We start from the raw sequence: 21910 nt of genomic DNA on the forward strand, positions 1-21910 counted from the left end.
CTATCACGTTGACCAGTAAGCACCGCCCTTAGGTTGTCCGCAATCTTGAGCAGTTTGAAAAACACTTAAACCCAGGATTTTTCAGCTATTTGCGTGAAACTGTATGATCAGTGTGATCTCTTTTTTCAGAGGTTTGTCTCTTGGTCCAATAGCGTCCCGCTTAAGTGTATGTCTCACAACCTCAAGGTCACAGGTTCAAGCCTCACTTGGTGCAGACTTCATCTAAGTTGCATTTCACACAACATGACTATCAATGAATACATTTGCAATTGTTAAAGATAACATGAAATACTTAATTGAGTGTTTTTTACATACTTCATTGTGAAAATAGCTGATCTACAATCTCACAACTTTTCAGATAGCAATGAGAGTATGTTTTTTCAATGTATAACATACTTCATTGTGAAAATAGCCGATGTACAATCTGACAACTTTTAATGGTTTGTGAGCTTGTAGATCGGCTACTTTCACTATTTTTGGTTCTGAGGAGATATACAATTTCTTCATTGGTAAATGGTTTGTGAACGAGTGATCTTTGTGTTAGTGAAACAGGGGCTTGGGTCATGACAGAAGGCAAGAGTTTGTGATCCTCAACAGACGATATCAGCCTGGACAAAGCTATAGCACTATAGGTAGTGTTGCAGCTACCTAAGAGTGCCTCATGATCGCAAGGTTGCCGGTTCAAGCCTCACTTGATGCAGACTCATTTAAGTTGAATTGCAAAAAACATGACTCAATCTATTCCGTTTCCATGGCTCTCTCTCTCTCTTCAATCTATTCCGTTTCTATCTTCAATCTATTCCGTTTCAATGTCTCTGTCTCTTCAATCTATTCTCTCTCTCTCGCTCGCTCGCTCTCTCTCTCTCTCTCTCTCTCTCTCTCTCTCTCTCTCTCTCTCTCTCTCTCTCTCTCTCTCTCTCTCTCTCTCTCTCTCTCTCTCTCTCTGAGGGTCGGCCATAGCTGAGTGGTTAGGGAGCCAGAGGCTCTGGTTGACCCAGGTACGATTCCAGGCCAGGTCAGCAAATGTGTCGATGAAACGAAATTTGTCCCTGAGCAAGACTCTTAACCCCTAATTGCTCACAGGCCCTCATTGGAAACAAGACCGCAAGGACTTTCATGAACTGACCTGTTAAAGGAATTATCATTTCTCTTTCTCTCTCCTGGCCCCATATTATCGCTGCTTGCAGCTATATTGACTTGTGTATTTGGCTTTGAACATTGTTAGTTATGAATCAAAATCGCATTGCTGTTTGACTTTTAGGCTTTATAAACAAGTTTCACAGAGCAGATAACCTTAATATACAAAGAAATGACTGACAGTGACCTCTGCCAATAATCAAAATAAATAATGTACTATGGCCAAAAGAACAAAAGAAACAAGAGACACAAATCCCTGAACATGTCACATAAATCAATAAAGTAATCGTTTTACTATACAATTTTAAGGTCATGGATGAGATGACTTGGACTTGGAAGGATTAATACAGATCATCAAGAGCCTCAAGTGCGTTTGGATCTTCAGTGTCAACCTGGGAGATGGTCCTGTCTCTCCTGTCTACAGGAGGAGGAAATAAACTATTAATAAGAGTTTAAAAAGATCCAAATAATCATTGTCTTGTAGTAGCATCAATCTGAAATTGATTGAAAATGTAAAATAAAATAAAACATACTGCAATATCCCTGAGTTTGATGGATCCTGTTTGTTGTCCACCATGTTGAAGGCAAACCACCTGCCAACGCTCCCGTTGAAGGTATGACACGATGTAAATCGTTCTTTGCTTGCAAAACTGTGGCTATCTGAATCTGCTGCTTCTCCTCATCAGTGACACCAAGCGATGACAACACGTACAGAGCCTTGTCCTCAGCTTGGGCATAACCTGGACTGGTCACCAGCCCGTCCTGTGACTTGATAGGGAGTGTCTAGATTAGCACACAGTGTCAGAGATGTATTATTCAGTATACAAAAATACATTTGAATTAAAGCAGATTATCTGATCTCTGTGAATGGCAAGGGATTACATACTGTATATCTGTGTCATTTACATCATGTCAAACCGAATTGGTCATGGGTCTATACTATTTAATGTTTGTTTTTAATTACTGTACATGAGCAGAAATGCACATCCTTTTTTTTACCGATAACTGGACCGATCTGCGTGAAACTTTGCACGCACACTCCCTAGAGGCCAAGGAAAAACCTCTGATTTTTTTTTTCTTTCACATCTGCCTTTTATAGCGCCACCAGGAGGTTGACTTATTTTCACCCTTTTCACATTGGCCTATAATTGGACATTAGGAGGCCACAATAACCTATCTGGCCTGGCGGAGACCTGCTTGGTTTTGATGGAGGCTTCAGGAAAGTGGTGAAATTGTTCACATAGGGAATATGGTATTGTATTACACTAGATTTTCAGGCCGGCCCTCAAACCTAGTCTATGTTGCGCTAATGGTCACCAAAGTATGGCCATTTGAAGTGTCAAACACGGCTTTAACGCTGCCGCCAAGCAGTGATGCACTTGCAGCACCCAGGTCCACTGTCTTACCTGTTACGTTCGTGACCTCCACCGTCCGCCCGCCCGCCATCGGTTGACCCTCTAGGCAATTTTTATATAAGATATGATTTTACAGATGTGCATTAAGTTGTGTTTCCAGTTGACATCATTCACTGAATTATATCTCACTGGACTGGACATTGGACTAAGCAAAGAACAAGATTTTTGGGCAGGATCTCCTCGTTGGTCGGTAGGAATGCACTGAGGACACTATCTGGAACACTCATCCAATGCCATTTTGACTATGCATGGTACTCTAGCACCACAAAGGCATTAAAAGCAAAACAGCCGAACTCAAAACAAACTGATGAGGTTACTGTCACGGTGTGCAACATGCAGGGGACCCAAACGCAAAGGTAGCTTTTACTTTAGACTTAGGCAAGAAATAAACAATAATAAACTCAGGTACACCTCAAACAAGGAGGAGGTAGAACAAGCACATGACACGGGGAGCAGAGAAACAGGAACAAACACTGGGACTCACGTCGTGGCATAAATTATAACGCAACACTGGACAACCAGTTGAAACCAACTTAAAAGCACAAGTCATTAGGCTGAGGAGACTCAGCTGGGCAAATTGGCAGTTCACGCTCAAATCAGAGTTCAGTAAAGGAGGGGGCGGGGCAGAGGAGAGGTAGACCCCCTATGGGTAGACCCGCATCATGACAGTTACTAATTAACCTCACGCCAGGACTCACCTAACCCCTGCTCATTATGCTATGGTGGGATTTATTTTATTTTGTATGGATCTCTTTTAGTCCATCGGCTGATCTTCCAAGAGTCCAGTCCACATAAAAAATAACATTACAGCATACAATAATGATCAAAACAACAACCAAGTATTACAGCATAGACAACTTTACACACTCAGGGTGCCAGCAACTTGAATGGGCCTGGTCTTCAAGAAACTCAAGGGATCAGTGCCCATGTACCTGATAAACTACTTCAATAACATGAGAGATGTTTGAAACATTTTAACAACACAAATCTTGTACAGGGGTCTCTGAAATATTTTCAGGTAGGAGTCTGTGGCCAAATACATATTTAGCGGTCCTACATTTCCAGAATTCCAAATGTTGAAGGAGAACTTCACCTATATTTTCAGGTGAAGGACCATATAATTGGTCCTCACTAATGCTCATTATAATATTACATTTCTGTCTACTCGCTCTGTGTCTCAGAGGAGGGCTGTGGACAGTTCAAAAACCTGCCTACCAGTGACATCATCGGTGGGGAAACCAAGCTAATAAAAACGGAAGGCTTTCTATTTGTGGAAACCTACCGATGATGTCACTGGTAGGCGGGTTTCTGAACTATCCACAGCCCTCCAACAGAGGGAGTAGACAAAAAATGGTGTCATCTAATCATGAGCATTAGTGAGGACCAATTATATGAAGATAAGGTTGAAAATGGGTGAGGTGCTCCTTTAATGTCTTTATAGCTGTGTGGAACACTTTGAACTTTACTCTTAAAGATTATGCCAGGTGTCATAACTATTGTCATATGACTCGATTATACACAGATTAAGTTCAAAGTCAACAGTATAGCAAAATACGCTAAATATGCTGGGCTCGCATGATTTCAGAAACCACACATTTTTCCACATAAAGTAAATAAAGTCATCGGCTCACTCGTTTGTTCACATTCACACACAGAAGCAAAACAAACCGTGGTGTGGCGTGAAAAAACAGTGCTCCGTGTGTGTGTGTGTGTGTGTGTGTGTGTGTGTGTGTGTGCGTGCGTGCGTGCGTGCGTGCGTTTGTGTGTGTGTATGTACAGGCTGAAAGAGGCCAATCAGAGGCAGGCGGGCCGTTTCTAAGGGCGGGTCTTGGCAGAGCACCGTCGTAGATTGTACACGTGGCTGTCGTGGCTCAGGGTAGAGGGCAGAGTACAGCAACTTCAATGGGCCTGGTCACGTCACCCATTTTCAACCAATCTTCATATAATTGGCGGCATCATCGGTGGGGAAACCAAGCTCATAAAAACTGCAGGCTTTCTACTTGTGGAAAATTATTTCTGAACTGTCCACAGCCCTCCAACAGAGTGAGTAGACGAAAATGGTGTCATCTAATCATGAACATTAGTGAGGACCAATTATACGAAGATAAGGTTGAAAATGGGTGAAGTGCTCCTTTAATGTCTTTATAGCTATGTGGAACACTTTGAACTTTACTCTTAAAGATTATGCCAGGTGTCATAACTATTTGTATCTTTGATTAATGTTTCTGCTTTTATTTCATGGAAAGCAGTTATTTTATAACTGGTAACAAAAATGAATAATATAACTATAATGTACATAAATAAGATGAATATATAAGAACCAGAATACAATAGCATGCTTCTATGAGGTAGCTACTATAATTACAGTGACATGCTTTGATTTAATGATTAACTAGTGAACATATGACTCAGATTACATATTATCTTATCATTGTGCCACTGAGCGGTAAGATAACAACAACACAGGTTCAGAGAGCGTTGAAGGAATATTTATGAACGCTTTAATCTGACGGATACTTTTTTTATACTTAGGGAAACGGTGCAGAGAATTATACTTCTACTCCTGGGAACAAAAGCTGAACTTTAAGAGTTCTGTACAGAACTGCTGGAGACTCGCTGCTCACTGGGTTGAAGTTGATGTGAATCGGTGAGTCTTGTCATTTAAAGATACTTTTATGACTGAAGGAAAATGGCAGAGAAAACGTATCCTGAATGCTTCGTGTGTTCGTGTTCCGATACATTCCAAGATCCAGTGACTCTTGGCTGTGACCACAGATTCTGCTCTAAGTGCCTGGGAGAATTCTGGAAAGAAAATAAAACAAAGAACTGTCCCATGTGTAAGAGAAGATCCTCATCCAAGGATCTACCAATCCATTTCCCTCTGAAACAACCGGCTGTCCAGACGACTGACTCATCTCAGTTGTCGTGTAGGTGTAGACATCCAGAGGAGCCCAAACTGTTCTGTGAAGACGAACAGAGAACCGTGTGTCTGACCTGTGACTTCCCACACGACAAAGGTCACACGTTCCTTCCTGTGGAACAAGCAGTGAAGAACCTGAAGGAGCATGTGAACCTTGACCTCCAGGCTCTGCAGGACAAGAGGAACAGATTCAAGGCGGTGGAACAGATCTACAAGCACGTGATGGACCACACAGAGAAGCAGGTGGAGGCCACAGAGAAGCAGATCAGGGCAGAGTTTAAAAAGATCCAGCGGTTCCTGAAAGAAGAAGAGGAGGCCAGACTGAAAGCACTGAGGGAGCAAGGGGAGCACAATAGGAAGACCGTCATCAGAAAGATGAAGATCATCGAGGAGCAGATCTCCTCTCTATCAGAAATCATCTCCGCCTTAGAACGAGAGCTACAGAAACCCAATGTGCCGTTTCTCTGCAGTTATAAAGACTGCCTAGAGCTTCCCCTAGAGGGGCCTAGAGCTTCAAATCCTACGTTTGTGTCAGGAGTGCTGATAGACGTGGCCAAACACCAGGGCAACCTGGGCTTCAGAGTCTGGGAGAAGATGAAGGACACGGTGAAGTTCACTCCGGTCATCCTGGACCCGAACACAGCGAACCCCCACCTGTGTCTATCTGAAGACCTGAGCGCCGTGAGATGTTCGGACACAATGCAGCCGCTTCCTGACAACCCGGAGAGGAACAGCTACTCTTCCACCGTTCTGGGTTCCAAGGGCTTCAGTTCAGGAGCACACAGCTGGGAGGTGCAGGTCGGAGACCATCCTGACTGGACTATAGGTGTCGCTAAAACCTCCGTCGACAGGAAGGGAAAGATCTACGCCACGCCGCAGAACGGAATCTGGTGTTTAAGTCTGAGCGATGGTGAGTATGATGATCAGAGGTGTAAAGTAACTAAGTACATGTACTTCTGAATCAGATTTTTTTTTGTTTTAGTCTAGTTTTAGTTGACTAAATCGACTGTAGATTTAGTTGACTAAAATTGTATTTTGGTATGCCATGATGGCATCATAATGCTTGATTTACACTTAGCTGCATGCCGAAAATAGCCGATCTACAAGGTCACAACGTCTCATGAAGCAATGCGTTGTGAGCTTGTAGATTTAGTTGACTGAAATCATATGATATTTGGTTGACTAAATTGTATTTTGGCAGGCCATGATGGCGTCATAATACCTGACTTACACTTAGCTGCATGCTGAAAATAGCCGATCTACAAGCTCACAACGTCTCATGAAGCAATGCGTTGTGAGCTTGTAGATCGGTTATTTTCAAAAGATTTGTATTTGTGAAAAGGGATATTCTGCATAATGAATACTTTACATTTAGTACTTAAGTATATTTTGATGCCAATACCTTTGTACTGTTACTGAAGTTAATTCTGTAATCAGATATATATACTAATACTAAGTATTTCAACTTAGTATTAGCCTATTGATACTTTTAGTCAAGTAAACAATTTGATTACTTTTTCCACCACAATGTACAATTTACAATGTAGACATTTATCAGACACTCTTTATCCAGAGCGACTTACAAGGTAAACACATACATAGAATGCAGAGAGACAGTGTAGTGCCTCAGTAATGTAACATTAAAAAATGTATTACTTTGTTCCACCAAAGGAGAGTATGACAACGGCTGTGGAGACACCATCTCAGTGCAGAGGAACCCTGAGAAGATCAGAGTCCAGCTGGACTACGACGGGGGACAAGTGTCCTTCCATGACTCTGAGGACATGACTCACATCTACACCCATAAACATACTTTCACCGAGAAGCTCTTCCCGTACTTCGCTGTGGGAGAAGCCGCTGATGCTAAAAGCACCGACATCAGAGTGTGTCCACTGGACAGCCGGAGGGCGCTAGAGAGCCTCTACCATTCTAGAGGTCTGTTCAGACGGGGAGCCACTCAACAACTGGCTTCTCGATTGGGTCAGCGGTAGATATTAGTCTGGAATCTCTGTGTGGAACCTGCATTTCCGAGGGGCAAATTAAAAACAATGCCTCTGGTGATAAACCCTCCCCATATTTGCATACTGGGCCCTGATTGGTCCCTGACAACTTCGGAGGGAGAGAAATCCCTCCGAATTTCAAAGCAGCTTCCTGCTTTGAAATTGAGTCGATATAGGAAGAGAGTTCAAGTGACAGTTCATATGAATGAGTTCAAGTGACAGTTCATATGAATGGCCTGTAGTTTTGCTGTTTTACCCCTGCTGGTGTCAGAAAGAATTTATGTTAATGCAAGCAGATGGGTTTTTGACAAACTTTAGACTTGATTTTCTTACCTTAATAAACATTGTCATAAATACTATATGCTTCCAGTCGCTAGTTTAAAGTATTCTTTCAATCATCATGATATGCGTTTTGGTAAATTATGGTCCCATTTATTTTAAATTTGGCGATAAAGTAGGCTATGATCTAGGATTGATTGATGTACTTTATTTAGTAAGACATGAGAATAACAGTACATGGAAGTACAAATTCACAATACAAGGTCTACTAAACTGGAAGCTCATTAAGCACTGAGCTTGTTTAAGATGAGATCCCCATGCACACAAATCATGATGACATATAAGAGGAGGGGCGGGATGATTTGATTGGCAAGCTACCCAACCAATAATGGTCTGGTTGCATTGTGCAGGATATATGACGCGAGCTTAGTCCATTCTTTTTTACAGTCTATGGGCCAGACCAAATTTTTGCAATGGCAGATTCGTCTGGAACCAGGATACATCCGCTCCCCTCTCATTGAATATTAATCACCTCCCCACCTATCTGGCCTTTCATTGGATATTAATTACTAGAAACCAGGGGTCATCAATGTGTCCATACATAGACTGTGTCAAATCTCGGATAAAAAATAATAATGCTGTTTATCGCTGCTGTCGGGCAGAAACCTTGTATCTCCATTTCAACTTTTTATGTTTTTTTTTGTAAAGTAATGCCCTAATTAATCATACAAGTGCGTGGCACCAAAGTAGTGAAAATAGCTGATCTAGGAGCTCAGGACGCGTTGTGAGCTATTGCTAATAGCTGTGAGGCTATTGTCAATATTTTAAAATAATGTAAAATTAAGTGATTTTTTTTGGACCATACTGACTTACTTTTGACTTCTTCCTGTAGGCTCCTTTATGGAGCATAGGGGCCCAATCACAATACAAACTGAGGTTCTGCTTTGTGTTGCTGCTTCTGTTCATTCAATTAAATCAAACTTGAAAATAAAAAAAATAAAAACATGAATATCATAGAATCCAATTTTGATTATTGTATGTTTTAGAGCAAATGATAAGGATTGGATTATTGCATTTGTGGGCCAAAGAAATGCTATTAATCTAGTGAACCTAATTAAGACGCATTAAGCTCTTGGATGAGAGTGTGTGAAAAGATAATGCCTTCATGTTTCAGTTTTAAGTATTTATTCAGGTAAATCTGTGTTCGGCTTCTTTTTTTTTATTGCAGTGGTGGAAGTGGAAGTGTTTAACCCATTAAAACAAGGAAAGCTGTGTCATTTTAGATTTGAGCTATATGAATATAGCACATTGGTTGGCTATTCAAAAATAGCAGATCTACAAGCTCATAGCACGCTATGAGCTTGTAGATCTGTTATTTTTGAAAAATCGTGAAAATGTGTGCAAATCTTTTAATTTGCGCAAATTGAAACATTTTTACTCATATATTTGCTTCTGGGGGGTCCCTGGAACAAAACATTTTGAGATGGGGGTCTGCGGCCAAATACATATAATGTTGGGGGTTGACATGAAAAAGTTTGAGCACCACTGATATAGAAACATACGTTTTTTTCAGAAAACTGTTTAGAAGACATTTGTAAAATCGACCTTAAGGATAAGGATAATTCCTTTTAACAGGTCGTTCATGAAAGTCCTTGCGGTCTTGTTTCCAATGAGAACCTGTGAGCAATTTGGGGTTAAGAGTCTTGCTCAGGGACAAATTTCATTTCATCGACACATATGCTGGCCTGGACTCACTAACCACTCAGCTATGGCCACCCCATAGGTCTTAATGGGTTAAAAAAAAAAGAGTCATGGACGCATAGTTGGTCAGAGTTCTCTATTGGTGGCGACAGGGCAGATTGGGTGGTTATTTTGTTTGACACAAAAGGAAAATACATTAACATTACATTACAAATGAAACTGGGAATTAATACCAGGCCGACTCTTAGTATTAAATTGCATAATGCGGAAACAGAAAATGTGACTCATTCATGTTTATACAGCAAGTGAAACCACTGTGAAAGAATCCAACTTATCAATGAATTAAAATACGTTTTACAAGGGGGCACACATTTCTTTTTTTCCTTTTTTATTATTTAGATTTTTTTTAACAAATCTTCTCTTCTGGGGGGTCCTTGGCACACAAAACGTTTGAGAACTACTGATTTAGGAGGCATTTGTAAAATCGGCCACAGGTCTTAAAGGGTTAATACTATAACAGATATCAAAGACAGCAAACTACCACAGTCTGCTCCTCAGCCCTGGGCCTTTATTGTGTTGATACGTTTTTGGACATTTAGGCCTATTTCTGTTCTTGTTCCCTGTTTGGTTTAGGTGTTTTGTTCTTGTCTCTTAGATCTGTATGGTCTGTATTAGTCTTGGAATTCTGGTAGTTTGTTGATTCCCCAGGTGTTTCTTATTTTGTAGTATTATTCCTGTGCTTCCTGTTCGTTCTTGTTGCTGTTACCTGTCTTGTCTAACCAGTCCTGTGATTTGCCATGTGTTCCACCTGTGTCCTGTTAGTCCCCCAGCCTATCCCAGTGTTGATTGTCTGTTGAGTTCACCTGTGTCTAGTTAGTATTTTACTATTTATACTCCCCTGTGTGACAGCAGTTTGTTTTATGCTGGTTTTATGCTGTTTGTGCGAGTGACCTGTTAGACCAGAACTTCCAGAAGCAACTTATTTATACATTTACTCAATTGAGTATATCAGAAGTCTGATCAAGTCATGTTACCTTGCTCATACCTGAATCAGAATTTAGTTTTTTGCCTGCCTTGTTTTGGAGACTTCTTGGTTTAATAAACTCTGTTTTGAGTTCATCGTCTACGTTTGGGTGCAATCCCTCACTCACCGAAACACAACTCCTTTTAATTTATCTCCAGCAAGCAAAATGTTAAAGGAAACCTGAGTATTTTAACCCGAAAGACTCATTCAGAGTAATATACCTAGATGGGTAAAAAAAAAACTTTTATGTGGAATGGTTATTGTGAAAAATGTACCAGGGAAAGATTATCTTTCTTTATTCTTCCTTTGATTTATTCAGGGAAGCCCATTGAGAGCAAGCTCTCTTTTTCAAGGACGCCTTGATAACCGCATATAAAACATAAATATTGAAAAACAAGAACTAACATTTGAATCACATTACAATGTCAGAGATGTAAATAAAAATAGTGCTACATGAAACGGGTGCAGTCACTATGTAGTGTGTCCTCAAGAAGGACCCTGAATGTCTCAATGTAGTGTGTCCTCAAGAAGCACCCTAAATGTCTATTGAGGCCAGTCGCACCAGTTTCCATTTGTGTGGAGCATAATAAATGAAAGCAGTCTTTCCTTGTTTACTGCTCTTCCGTGGACTGGTATATCTAATGTGTGTTTGTGAACGTGTTGAATGTCCAGTAACCTTTTATTCTAAAATCGAGGATAGGTACAAAGGAAGCTTACCACACAAGAATAAATAAATGAATGAATGAATAAATAAAATACAGTGTTGCTCTATGCGAACTGTGAGAGATGGCCCACTTTATCATATCAAATACATATAAAAATAACTTTTGTTTAATTGATAAAGTTACATAGTATGACTTGAATATTTAACACAGCCTACAGAGGTCATCATCCGGCTCATGTGTAGACCTGTAGGTTCTAATGCATTTATGTCCATTGAAGCAGACGGTCTCCACAAATAAAATCACCACAACTCCCTGAATTATATTTTTGTCTCCATTCACTTACAGACTACATGAAATATGCTGGCCACATTGCAGAATTTTCTTTCCAACATCCTTAAAGTTAGCTATTCAGGTCAAAACAGAGCTATCAACTTTGAAAGACTGAAATAATTGTTCATTTCAGAATTGTTTTTGACAAAGACAGCAACTACAAATGAAATGGGACACTGCCAGTCAGTCTGTGTTCCATATTTTAATGGCACTGAAAGCATAACATATAACACAAATATTCCAAGACAGCCAAAAGCATATCATTCCAAAGTCACAGAGCAGTATATAGCATAATGGTAATAAAGATAAAATAACACCAAAAGCATATAATTCCAAAGTCACAGAGCGGTATATTATAATGGTTATAAAGATGATATAATAAAATATAGTACCAGGCCTGGAATTGCAGGCAAGGCCCAATAATATAGAAGTAATCATTGCTACTGTTTGTTCAGTAACAGAGGTCTCCCATCTCTCCAGCTCTTTAGAAAAAAAAAAAAAATTCAGGTTGGAATGACAATGTTATCCATTCTGGACAACAAAGCCCACTAGGATCCATTCATAAGCTTCAATTTCATAGCATTCCAGTTCCAATTGTGTATTGCTCACTCATACATTGAGACAGAGACTATTTTTACAAGTATGCATGCATGCATGCACTGGACAGAACACAACAGACTGACTACAGTAACCATTCCAACTGAAAATCCCTAACAGTTTAAATCAAAATAGATTTAAAAGGAAAACATACCCGTACACAACATCATATTGTACAATTCAATCAATACAATTGACCACGTAGGCACAGATCAATTCCTTACCCCCAAATTAAATCAGTGTGGCGTAGTTTAACTTAAGTTTGGCGATCTTTCAAAGCCCATGGTTCAAAGTAAAACAAGCTTCTTTTTGCCAGCCACTGTTCGCAGAGGGGGCACAACGTAGCGGAATCAGGCGTTTGATCTAAGAAAGAGTTGTTGATGAAAACAAACTCAGAGCAGATATAAGAGGGGAGGTTTCCAAGGATGGTTCACAGGGTCACAGCAATGCCATCAAATACAACATAAAACAATGATTTTAATAATTTAAGGGTTAAGGATGATTCAGTTTAACAACTTGGACCCCAGCATGCCTATTCTGGGGGGAACATTTTCCAAAAAATAGCATATATAAAAACTCAAAACCACAGAGCCTGTATTTTTGGCAAAGAGATTTGTTGTAGATGGGGAAAGGTCGTTCCATGTACAGTTGTAACTGTACAAATGTAGTGTTTAAGTGGTTAAATACATAGTATAACCAGCCAAATGAAAGAAAAATACACTGATGTCTATAAACCATGAAGAAGCACACTGAGGCAGTGTGAACAGGGGCATCAAGGTATATATATTTTTTGAAGGACATAAGGCACAAGGCGGCCCCTGTTATATTCCTGCCCTGTAGACTATAGTACAAATTAAAGCAACATCCTTGGAGCGAAAATCTGAAGCAGTACAACAATGCTCAACATGGACCACAATGGAAACAAGCCCCTGGGGCTTTTTAGTGCTAACCTTTTAGCATAACTTTTGACTGTAGTACTTGTACTGTTAACAATCTTGTTAATAAAGTATTAAAACAATCAACCAAAATACAGTACAGTCAAATAACTAATAATTAAACTAAAAACCCTTGAAGAGGATTGTTTTGCACAGCTTCTGTTGTGTGTTGCCACGCTGTAATTGTAGTGTCTTCAGTTTGGTGATGTGGTGCAGCCTCATTTTGTAAAAACAATCCACAACTAATGACAATAACATAAAGTGGTGGTTGTCTATACCAAACTGTGTATTCACAATGTGCTCCCCGAGCAGAAACGCATCTTCCAAACCAATCTCAGCCCGGACAATGTGATGGAGCTGGGATACTGGGCACTGGAACTGCCGAATAACACGCTCAGCACATCTGATCACCTTCACTGTACCTTCAGAGGGAATCATCAGGCCACCCATATTCTTCAAAGCAAGAAGATGATAGTTCTGCTCCAAAGAAGTGGGTACTGCATCTGTAACCAGGCTCGCACGGCACACAGCACAGGACAGCTTTCTGAGGATCTTCCTAATCACAAACCCTGAGGTGTACACGAGAGCATTATCTACGAGACCCCCAAAGCGGGTTGGGAGACAGCTGTGGTCGGACAGAATAGCTGCGATGTTAGTGAAGGGTGATGGATGATCTTCAACTGACATCTCCATAGCTGCAAGGGATTGGGTGCCATCCTGTGCTGTGACGTTCCCTGCAGAGCTAGAGTTGACACCACACCGGACCATCAGACGGCGGAAGATGCTTTGGAACTGGCCTGCAGTTGGGTTGTTATTCCAGCCCCCTAAAAAAAGAAAGGGGGAGAAAGAAAACACAGACGCATACATGGCTGATTCCTGGCTGAATCGGTAGGTGCAGATGTATATATGCACTTGAAGCAGCTCAGGAACCATCAGCATCAGGGTGTCGATGTTGATAATGAACCCCATGTTCACTCAAAGTTGGAAATTGACATGTCCACATGTATCCATCAGATGTGACACAACACAGGTCTGTGACAACGCATGGTGCCAGTAATAGAAACCTGGTAAATAAAGTGTACTGCTGGGTGCTACTCCAGAGTACAAGTCATTGTTGGGTTTTAGGGCTTTGAAATAAATAAATCAACTCTAGGATGCTGAACCAACAAGAAACATGATCAAAACAGAACTGGGAAACCTTGAATATATGAACATACATACTGACATACATACCTGTATGAACTGAAAATCACTTAACAGGACAGAAATCCAAGAGAAAGCACCAGGTGAACTTGATGGGGAACAAGAGAACAGAGCACCATGTGAACCTGATGGGGAACAAGAGAACAGAGCATCATGTGAACTTATATCATGCCATTTTAAACTTCACCATGTGAATAGAAGCTAAACTATTGTAAACACCTCTTTGATCGGTGAAGAGGTGTGCCGTCTTTTGGACACAAACTGGTCAGGTAGCTCCTGGCTCTCAATAAAAACTCTAGAGTTTCTGACCAATTCAAAGTCCCCAGGGGAGCTTTGAATCCCTTGGCACAGCGGCTATTCATCCAAAAATGTGTTTGGCAAAAGTTATCCTCATGCTGGCGCTATGACAGGCTGATCTGAAAAATGTGGGGCAGAGGGTCTGCTGTGGCATCCAGGGAGTGTGTGTGCACAGTTTCACAGTGACCGGGCCAACGGTGGCGCAGACAAAAATCTATTTGAAATGTAGTGGAGTGAAAGTCAAGTGCTGGCAAATAAAAACTAAAACTAAAATACTCCAAAAAATGTACTTGAGTTCACTACTGAAGTAAAATAGTCCTAGTTACTGTCCATCAATGCCTGAAGTTCGGAGGTACGGTAGGTAGTTGGAGATTCTGGAGGCACTTGGCAGACTACCTTCATCGTTGGCAGGGTCCAGGTCTCTTGGTGGCGAATCTGGCGATGCAAGCAGAAGATGGTCTCTGTGCATGGAGAAGAAACACAGGTGTTAGTATCAATGTCCAGCGTATGTAAATATTTTGCTAATTAAAACCACATGAATAAAGCATACATAGAGTAAGCAAACATCGCCATAAATAAGATAGTTACTAGTTACATATTACGTATTCAATCAATATAAGTCACGAAATAAATAAATAATTATTCATTTGATAACTACAATTTAACTTTGAGTTGTAGTGAATAACAAATTAGAACATTTGATGATTTACACATTGTTGGGAATACATCATTTGTGTACAATGTAACTAGTAACTGTATTAGTTGTGGTGAACTTAAAATATGAATGTTTAGCCAACTCACCTTCCTCCGGACCATCCTGCGGTTGTTGGGAGCATCAATGACGATGCACGTCCTTCTGCTGGAGATGTAGTCTTCATCGATCTGTTGAGTGGTTTTGATGCCACTCTTCAGGCTTCCAAATAACACACTACGGTGTTTTTCCACCTCAGTTGTCAAAACATCTATCTCCACCTCTGAATAGTTCCTCTTTTTTGCCGTACCGCGAGTAGCCATTGTTGCAAAAAGGAGGGCGGGTCCCCAGAAACTAGAATATTTAAAGGCGTGCCAGATTGAATTCAGCCGTGACATTTATCAAGGCTCCGACCAAATATACGCTAGGATCGGCTGTGTAGGATTCGTTGATAAATGCGACTTTCTCCATCTGGTTTCGTGTTCTTGTGTTGACAGAAGTGTGTAGATGAATAGACAGGCAGCACAAAAGGAGGGTGATGAGAGGGAGGCATGCGTTAATCCGACAGACCTTTTCTCCGACTATGTGGCATCCGCGTGCGGTTAGGGTTAGGGTGCGGGTTTGGTTCGGGTTTAGTATTGGAAACGTCGGAGCGCTGCGCTGTCGGAGGAATGCGCTGTCGGACTAACGTACTGCACCCGTGATGAGAAGGGCAGGTTGAGGGCGTAGAGGTGATGATAGATGCAGTAACAATCGAAGGTGAAATATATCTCTCTCTCAGACTGTAACTTGCAACAAACCGATCTCTTACTCAAGCAGGAGAAGGCGTTAGTATCAATGTCCAGCCCTTTCTCGACTACGATACGTAAATATTTTGTACAATGTAACTAGTAACTGTATTACTTATGGTGAACTTAAAATATGAACGTTTAGCCAACTCACCTTCCTCCGGACCATCCTGCGGTTGTTGGGAGCATCAATGACGATGCACGTCCTTCTGCTGGAGATGTAGTCTTCATCGATCTGTTGAGTGGTTTTGATGCCACTCTTCAGGCTTCCAAATAACACACTACGGTGTTTTTCCACCTCAGTTGTCAAAACATCTATCTCCACCTCTGAATAGTTCCTCTTTTTTGCCGTACCGCGAGTAGCCATTGTTGCAAAAAGGAGGGCGGGTCCCCAGAAACTAGAATATTTAAAGGCGTGCCAGATTGAATTCAGCCGTGACATTTATCAAGGCTCCAACCAAATATACGCTAGGATCGGCTGTGTAGGATTCGTTGATAAATGCGACTTTCTCCATCTTGTTTCGTGTTCTTGTGTTGACAGAAGTGTGTAGATGAATAGACAGGCAGCACAAAAGGAGGGTGATGAGAAGGGCAGGTTGAGGGTGTAGAGGTGATGATAGATGCAGTAACAATCGAAGGTGAAATATATCTCTCTCTCAGACTGTAACTTGCAACGAACCGATCTCTTACTCAAGCAGGAGAAGGCGTTAGTATCAATGTCCAGCCCTTTCTCGACTACGATACGTAAATATTTTGTACAATGTAACTAGTAACTGTATTACTTATGGTGAACTTAAAATATGAACGTTTAGCCAACTCACCTTCCTCCGGACCATCCTGCGGTTGTTGGGAGCATCAATGACGATGCACGTCCTTCTGCTGGAGATGTAGTCTTCATCGATCTGTTGAGTGGTTTTGATGCCACTCTTCAGGCTTCCAAATAACACACTACGGTGTTTTTCCACCTCAGTTGTCAAAACATCTATCTCCACCTCTGAATAGTTCCTCTTTTTTGCCGTACCGCGAGTAGCCATTGTTGCAAAAAGGAGGGCGGGTCCCCAGAAACTAGAATATTTAAAGGCGTGCCAGTTTGAATTCAGCCGTGACATTTATCAAGGCTCCGACCAAATATACGCTAGGATCGGCTGTGTAGGATTCGATGATAAATGCGACTTTCTCCATCTTGTTTCGTGTTCTTGTGTTGACAGAAGTGTGTAGATGAATAGACAGGCAGCACAAAAGGAGGGTGATGAGAAGGGCAGGTTGAGGGCGTAGAGGTGATGATAGATGCAGTAACAATCGAAGGTGAAATATATCTCTCTCTCAGACTGTAACTTGCAACGAACCGATCTCTTACTCAAGCAGGAGAAGGGGTTAGTATCAATGTCCAGCCCTTTCTTTCTTCTCTTCTCTCTTAATCACGGTTTGCTGGTGGTCGTCATTTTTTGTGCTAACCTTTTAGCATAACTTTTGACTGTACTACTTGTACTGTTAACAATCTTGTTAATAAAGTATTAAAACAATCAACCAAAATACAGTACAGTCAAATAACTAATAATTAAACTAAAAACCCTGGAAGAGGATTGTTTTGCACAGCTTCTGTCGTGTGTTGCCACGCTGTAATTGTAGTCTTCAGTTTGGCGATGTGGTGCAGCCTCAATTTGTAAACACAATCCACAACTAATGACAATAACAAAGTGGTGGTTGTCTTTACCAAACTGTGTATTCACAATGTGCTCCCCGAGCAGAAACGCATCTTCCAAACCAATTTCATCCCGGACAATGTGATGGAACTGGGATACTGGGCACTGGAACTGACGAATGACACGCTCAGGACATCTGACCACCTTCACTGTACCTTCAGAGGGAATCATCAGGCCACCCATATTCTTCAAAGCAAGAAGATGATAGTTCTGCGGAGTGGGTACTGCATCTGTAACCAGGCTCGCACGGCACACAGCACAGGACAGCTTTCTGAGGATCTTCCTAACCACAAAGCCTGAGATGTACACGAGAGCATTATCTACGAGACCTCCAAAGCGGGTTGGGAGATAGCTGTGGTCGGACAGTATAGCTGTGATGTTAGTGAAGGGTGATGGATGATCTTCAACTGACATCTCCATAGCTGCAAGGGATTGGGTGTCATCCTATGCTGTGACGTTCCCTGCAGAGCTAGGGTTGACACCACACCGGACCATCAGACAGCGGAAGATGCTTTGGAACTGGCCTGCAGTTGGGTTGTTATTCCAGCCCCCTAAAAAAAGAAAGGGGGAGAAAGAAAACACAGATATAGCATACATGGCTCAGCATACATGGCTCAGCATACATGGCTGATTCCTGGCTGAATCGGTAGGTGCAGATGTATCTCTGCACTTGAAGCAGCTCAGGAACCATCAGCATCAGGGTGTCGATGTTGATAATGAACCCCATGACTGACAGGCACCTTCAAAATGAAATGAGTCATTAATATGATCATGCCAAAACGAGACACCTCAGGAGAGCACCAAGTAATTTTGTTCACTCAAAGTTGTAAATTGACATGTCCACATATATCCATCAGATGTGACACAACACAGGTCTGTGACAATGCATGGTGCCAGTAATAGAAACCTGGTAAATAAAGTGTACTGCAAAATTACTGGGTGCTACTCCAGAGTACAAGTCATTGTTAGGTTTTAGGTCTTTGAAATAAATAAATTAACTCTAGGATGCTGGACCAACAAGAAACATTATTAACAGAAAAACAGAACTGGGAAAGCTTGAATATATGAACATGACATACATACCTGTATGAACTGAAAATCACTTAACAGGACAGAAATCCAAGAGAAACAAAACCGCAGACGGCGAATAGATTGGAACAAGAGAACAGAGCACCGTGTGAACCCGATGAAGAACAAGAGAACAGAGCACCAGGTGAACTCGATGGGTAACAAAAGAACAGAGCACCATGTGAACCTGATGGGGAACAAGAAAACAGAGCATCATGTGGACTTATATCATGCCCTTTTAAACTTCACCATGTGAACAGAGGCTAAACTATTTTAAACACCTCTTTGATCGGTGAAGGGGTGTGCCGTCTTTGGTACGCAGACTGGTCAGGTAGCTCCTGGCTCTCAATAGAAACTTCTGACCAATTCAATGTACCCAGGGGAGCTTTGAATCCCTTGGCACGGGGATTACGGCTATCCATGACACGGGGATTACGGCTATTCATGACATCAAAGAGCCTGTCATTGATCTAAAAAATATTTAAATAAACACGTTGAATGTGTGAAGTATGGTAATAATGTAAATATGAGGGTAGTTGGTATCCTTCCCAAAAATGCAATATCATAGAACAATGTTTGCATGTACTGTAGTACTACCTCAATGAATTCAGACGTTGATTCACAGTATGAAAGCTGTGAATAGCCGAGATCCCTCAGTGTGCGGAGAGTAACTGAGCGACTCAGCGTCTGTGCAGCCAGGGACACCTTCATCTTCTGTGAGTCGAAGAACACATGCTTTTGAGTCACTCTGTTGGCGGCATGCAGTCCAACTTTTTCTTGCACACTGTTCAGATGATGAACGTATGTCCAGTTCACCTGACCAGTGGAGCTGGTGATGGGATTGTACGCCTGCAACATGTTCCGTGACAGTTTCAGCATGTGGCACTCATCCATCACCACAAAAACCCTCTCTCTCCACTATTAACTGGATGTGGAAAAGAGGTTTTTAGAGGCTGAAGAAGGTTTCCCTTGAGGTCACAGCCGAGTTGGTTGCACATGCTCACATTCGAGGCATGTCCATCCATCGTGACACTGACCACTCTGATGTTACGTGAATGCAGTTGTTCTATTGCATGGACGAGGAGATGTTTCTGTGTGTCTGGTGACAGGGTCTTCGTCAGAAAGTTGGCGTCTTCCAATGGCCTTGTAGGCCGACTACCATGAACACAAGACTATGTACAAATGTATGTTACTTATTTTATTTTCCACCACAGCAAATGAGTGAAATATCCTTTTAATGGAAAATTAAGTCACCTTTTTGACAGGCTGTCATTAATTGATAGTATCGCGATGACAGCCCATACTTAGCCGTTAGAAACTTGCAATCGTAATAGTTCAAAGTCACAACATAATTACAATATACAAGCACCTTTTGTTGCATCACAGTCAACAATTTCCAGTCCTTGACTGTCAGCTATTATGAAACGGTGTTCCCAGTGAATCCTGGACTTTGGACAACAGACCAGGTACAGATGCTTCGTATTCATAGAGCGGATTGGCACACTTTGCTGGGGTGTCCACTTCCAACTGATTAGCTCAGCAAGGAAGACACTCTTAAACATTCAAAACACAACGTAATAAACATGTATGATTATGATATCCTGGCGTCTATGCATATAATACTCTATATAATGGAGTAGAGTTAATTAATCAATGCATCTGAATGTTTGGTCTAGAGATGGTGAGGGTTTAGCCTGGTTTCAGTCTGATAATCAGGCTATTACAAATCCTCCCAGAATAGATGTCGGGTTTACATAGGAGAACGACGCCTATGTCTTTGAAACGTTCACTTAAGGGTTACTCGCCGCTAAATAATGTTCTTGTATTTGATATGACCCCCTTAAATTCCACATTTTTATCTCAACTTTATCGCTGTTTGCCATTGTGTTGTTTAGTTTTAGTCTCCTTATTCTCTCGTAAGTGTTGTTGTTTTTCTCTGTTATCCACGCATGTGCACTAATGTGTGCACCCCTGTCGCCTTCACACAACGTCACATGTAGGCGGATCCTTGGATCTCTTGTGATTGGTTCAGGGAAATGCTAATCCTCTCCCCCAAGTAATCGACTACAGTGCAGCCAATTTCAGACTGAAGCTCCACGCAGCTTCAGTCTGATAATCAGGCTAGGTGAGGGTTGTCATTAGAAAGTGAGGAGGGGTCTTTGAATGCCATATCTGGATGTTGTAGTTCTGGATGTTGTCTTGCTTCGTCATTGTGCATTATTAGCATCAAGTTGTATGCTTGTTCCCGGGTTTGTATTACAGCGTCCATATGGGGCAGGATATGTGGTTTGACAGCTGTGTTTGCTGTTTCCTGTGTCATGTACAAGTCATGGCACTTGTTGAAGTCATTAGGGAATAGAGCTGTAGTTGAGAGTAATACAATTCATGAGCATTGCCATTTTGTTTGAATGTGTGAAAACGTATAGCTCTTGCGGATGTAAGCTTCATGAACTTGCATTGTGTTGGTGTAGATGTGTGCTGCCCTTCACTCGACCCCCACCGTCGAGTGAGTGAGACTAAATACAAAACTTAACTTAAAAGGTTACTACTGGGGCCGAGCGGGCCGAACTGGGCACCCCAGGAGGAAGTGGCCCGCCTCCCCACAATACAGGCAATGGCCCCGGCGACTCCGGCGCTCTCTCTCATCCAGCGTCAGACGGCCGGACTCCATCACAGCGGGCTCCAGCCAGAAGAAGGGCGACAAGCCAGCCAGAAGAAGGGCGATAAGGCCGGGCCTCCCTTGCTGGAGAAGTTGAAGGGGGATGACGAGGTCGGACCACCCTCCCAGGTGCAGATGAAGATGGAGATGGACGACGTGGCCGGACCACCCTCGCTGGTGAGGTAGATGGGGGACGACGAGGTCAGACCACCCTGGGCTGCCATCGGCCCCCTCTCACCTGGGCCGGGCGACGCTCCTCCGCCGCAGGCACCGACCGCCCCCGGGACTCCCTCACCTGGGAAAGGCGGCGTTCGGCGGGGAAGGCGAGACGGCAACCGCTGGAAGAGGATGAACTGCGGCGCCGCACCCTTCCGGGACAGGACTCGGCCCCAAACCCAAGGCGTCGGAACAGGTAGGCTCGGCACAATCCGCCCACGTGGCTCCCACCAACAGGCCCTCGGTTTGGACCGCCATGTCGGCCGACGGAGCCCGGCGGTG

At 42.3% G+C, this 21910-nt stretch overlaps 1 protein-coding gene across 1 annotated transcript; it reads left to right on the top strand.

The window, feature by feature from the left end:
• Nucleotides 1-5241: 5241 nt before the first annotated feature.
• LOC311051650 (nuclear factor 7, ovary-like) lies at nt 5242-7463 on the top strand (the record flags this gene model as incomplete). The annotated part of the gene is made up of 2 exons (XM_084066234.1): nt 5242-6382; nt 7144-7463. The coding sequence occupies 2 exons, from the start codon at nt 5242-5244 to the stop codon at nt 7461-7463; spliced, it is 1461 nt and encodes a 486-aa protein (XP_083922360.1).
• Nucleotides 7464-21910: the final 14447 nt, after the last annotated feature.

This window comes from Gymnoscopelus microlampas (genome assembly GCF_963454915.1).
Source record: "Gymnoscopelus microlampas genome assembly, chromosome: 9".
Classification (NCBI taxonomy): domain Eukaryota; kingdom Metazoa; phylum Chordata; class Actinopteri; order Myctophiformes; family Myctophidae; genus Gymnoscopelus; species Gymnoscopelus microlampas.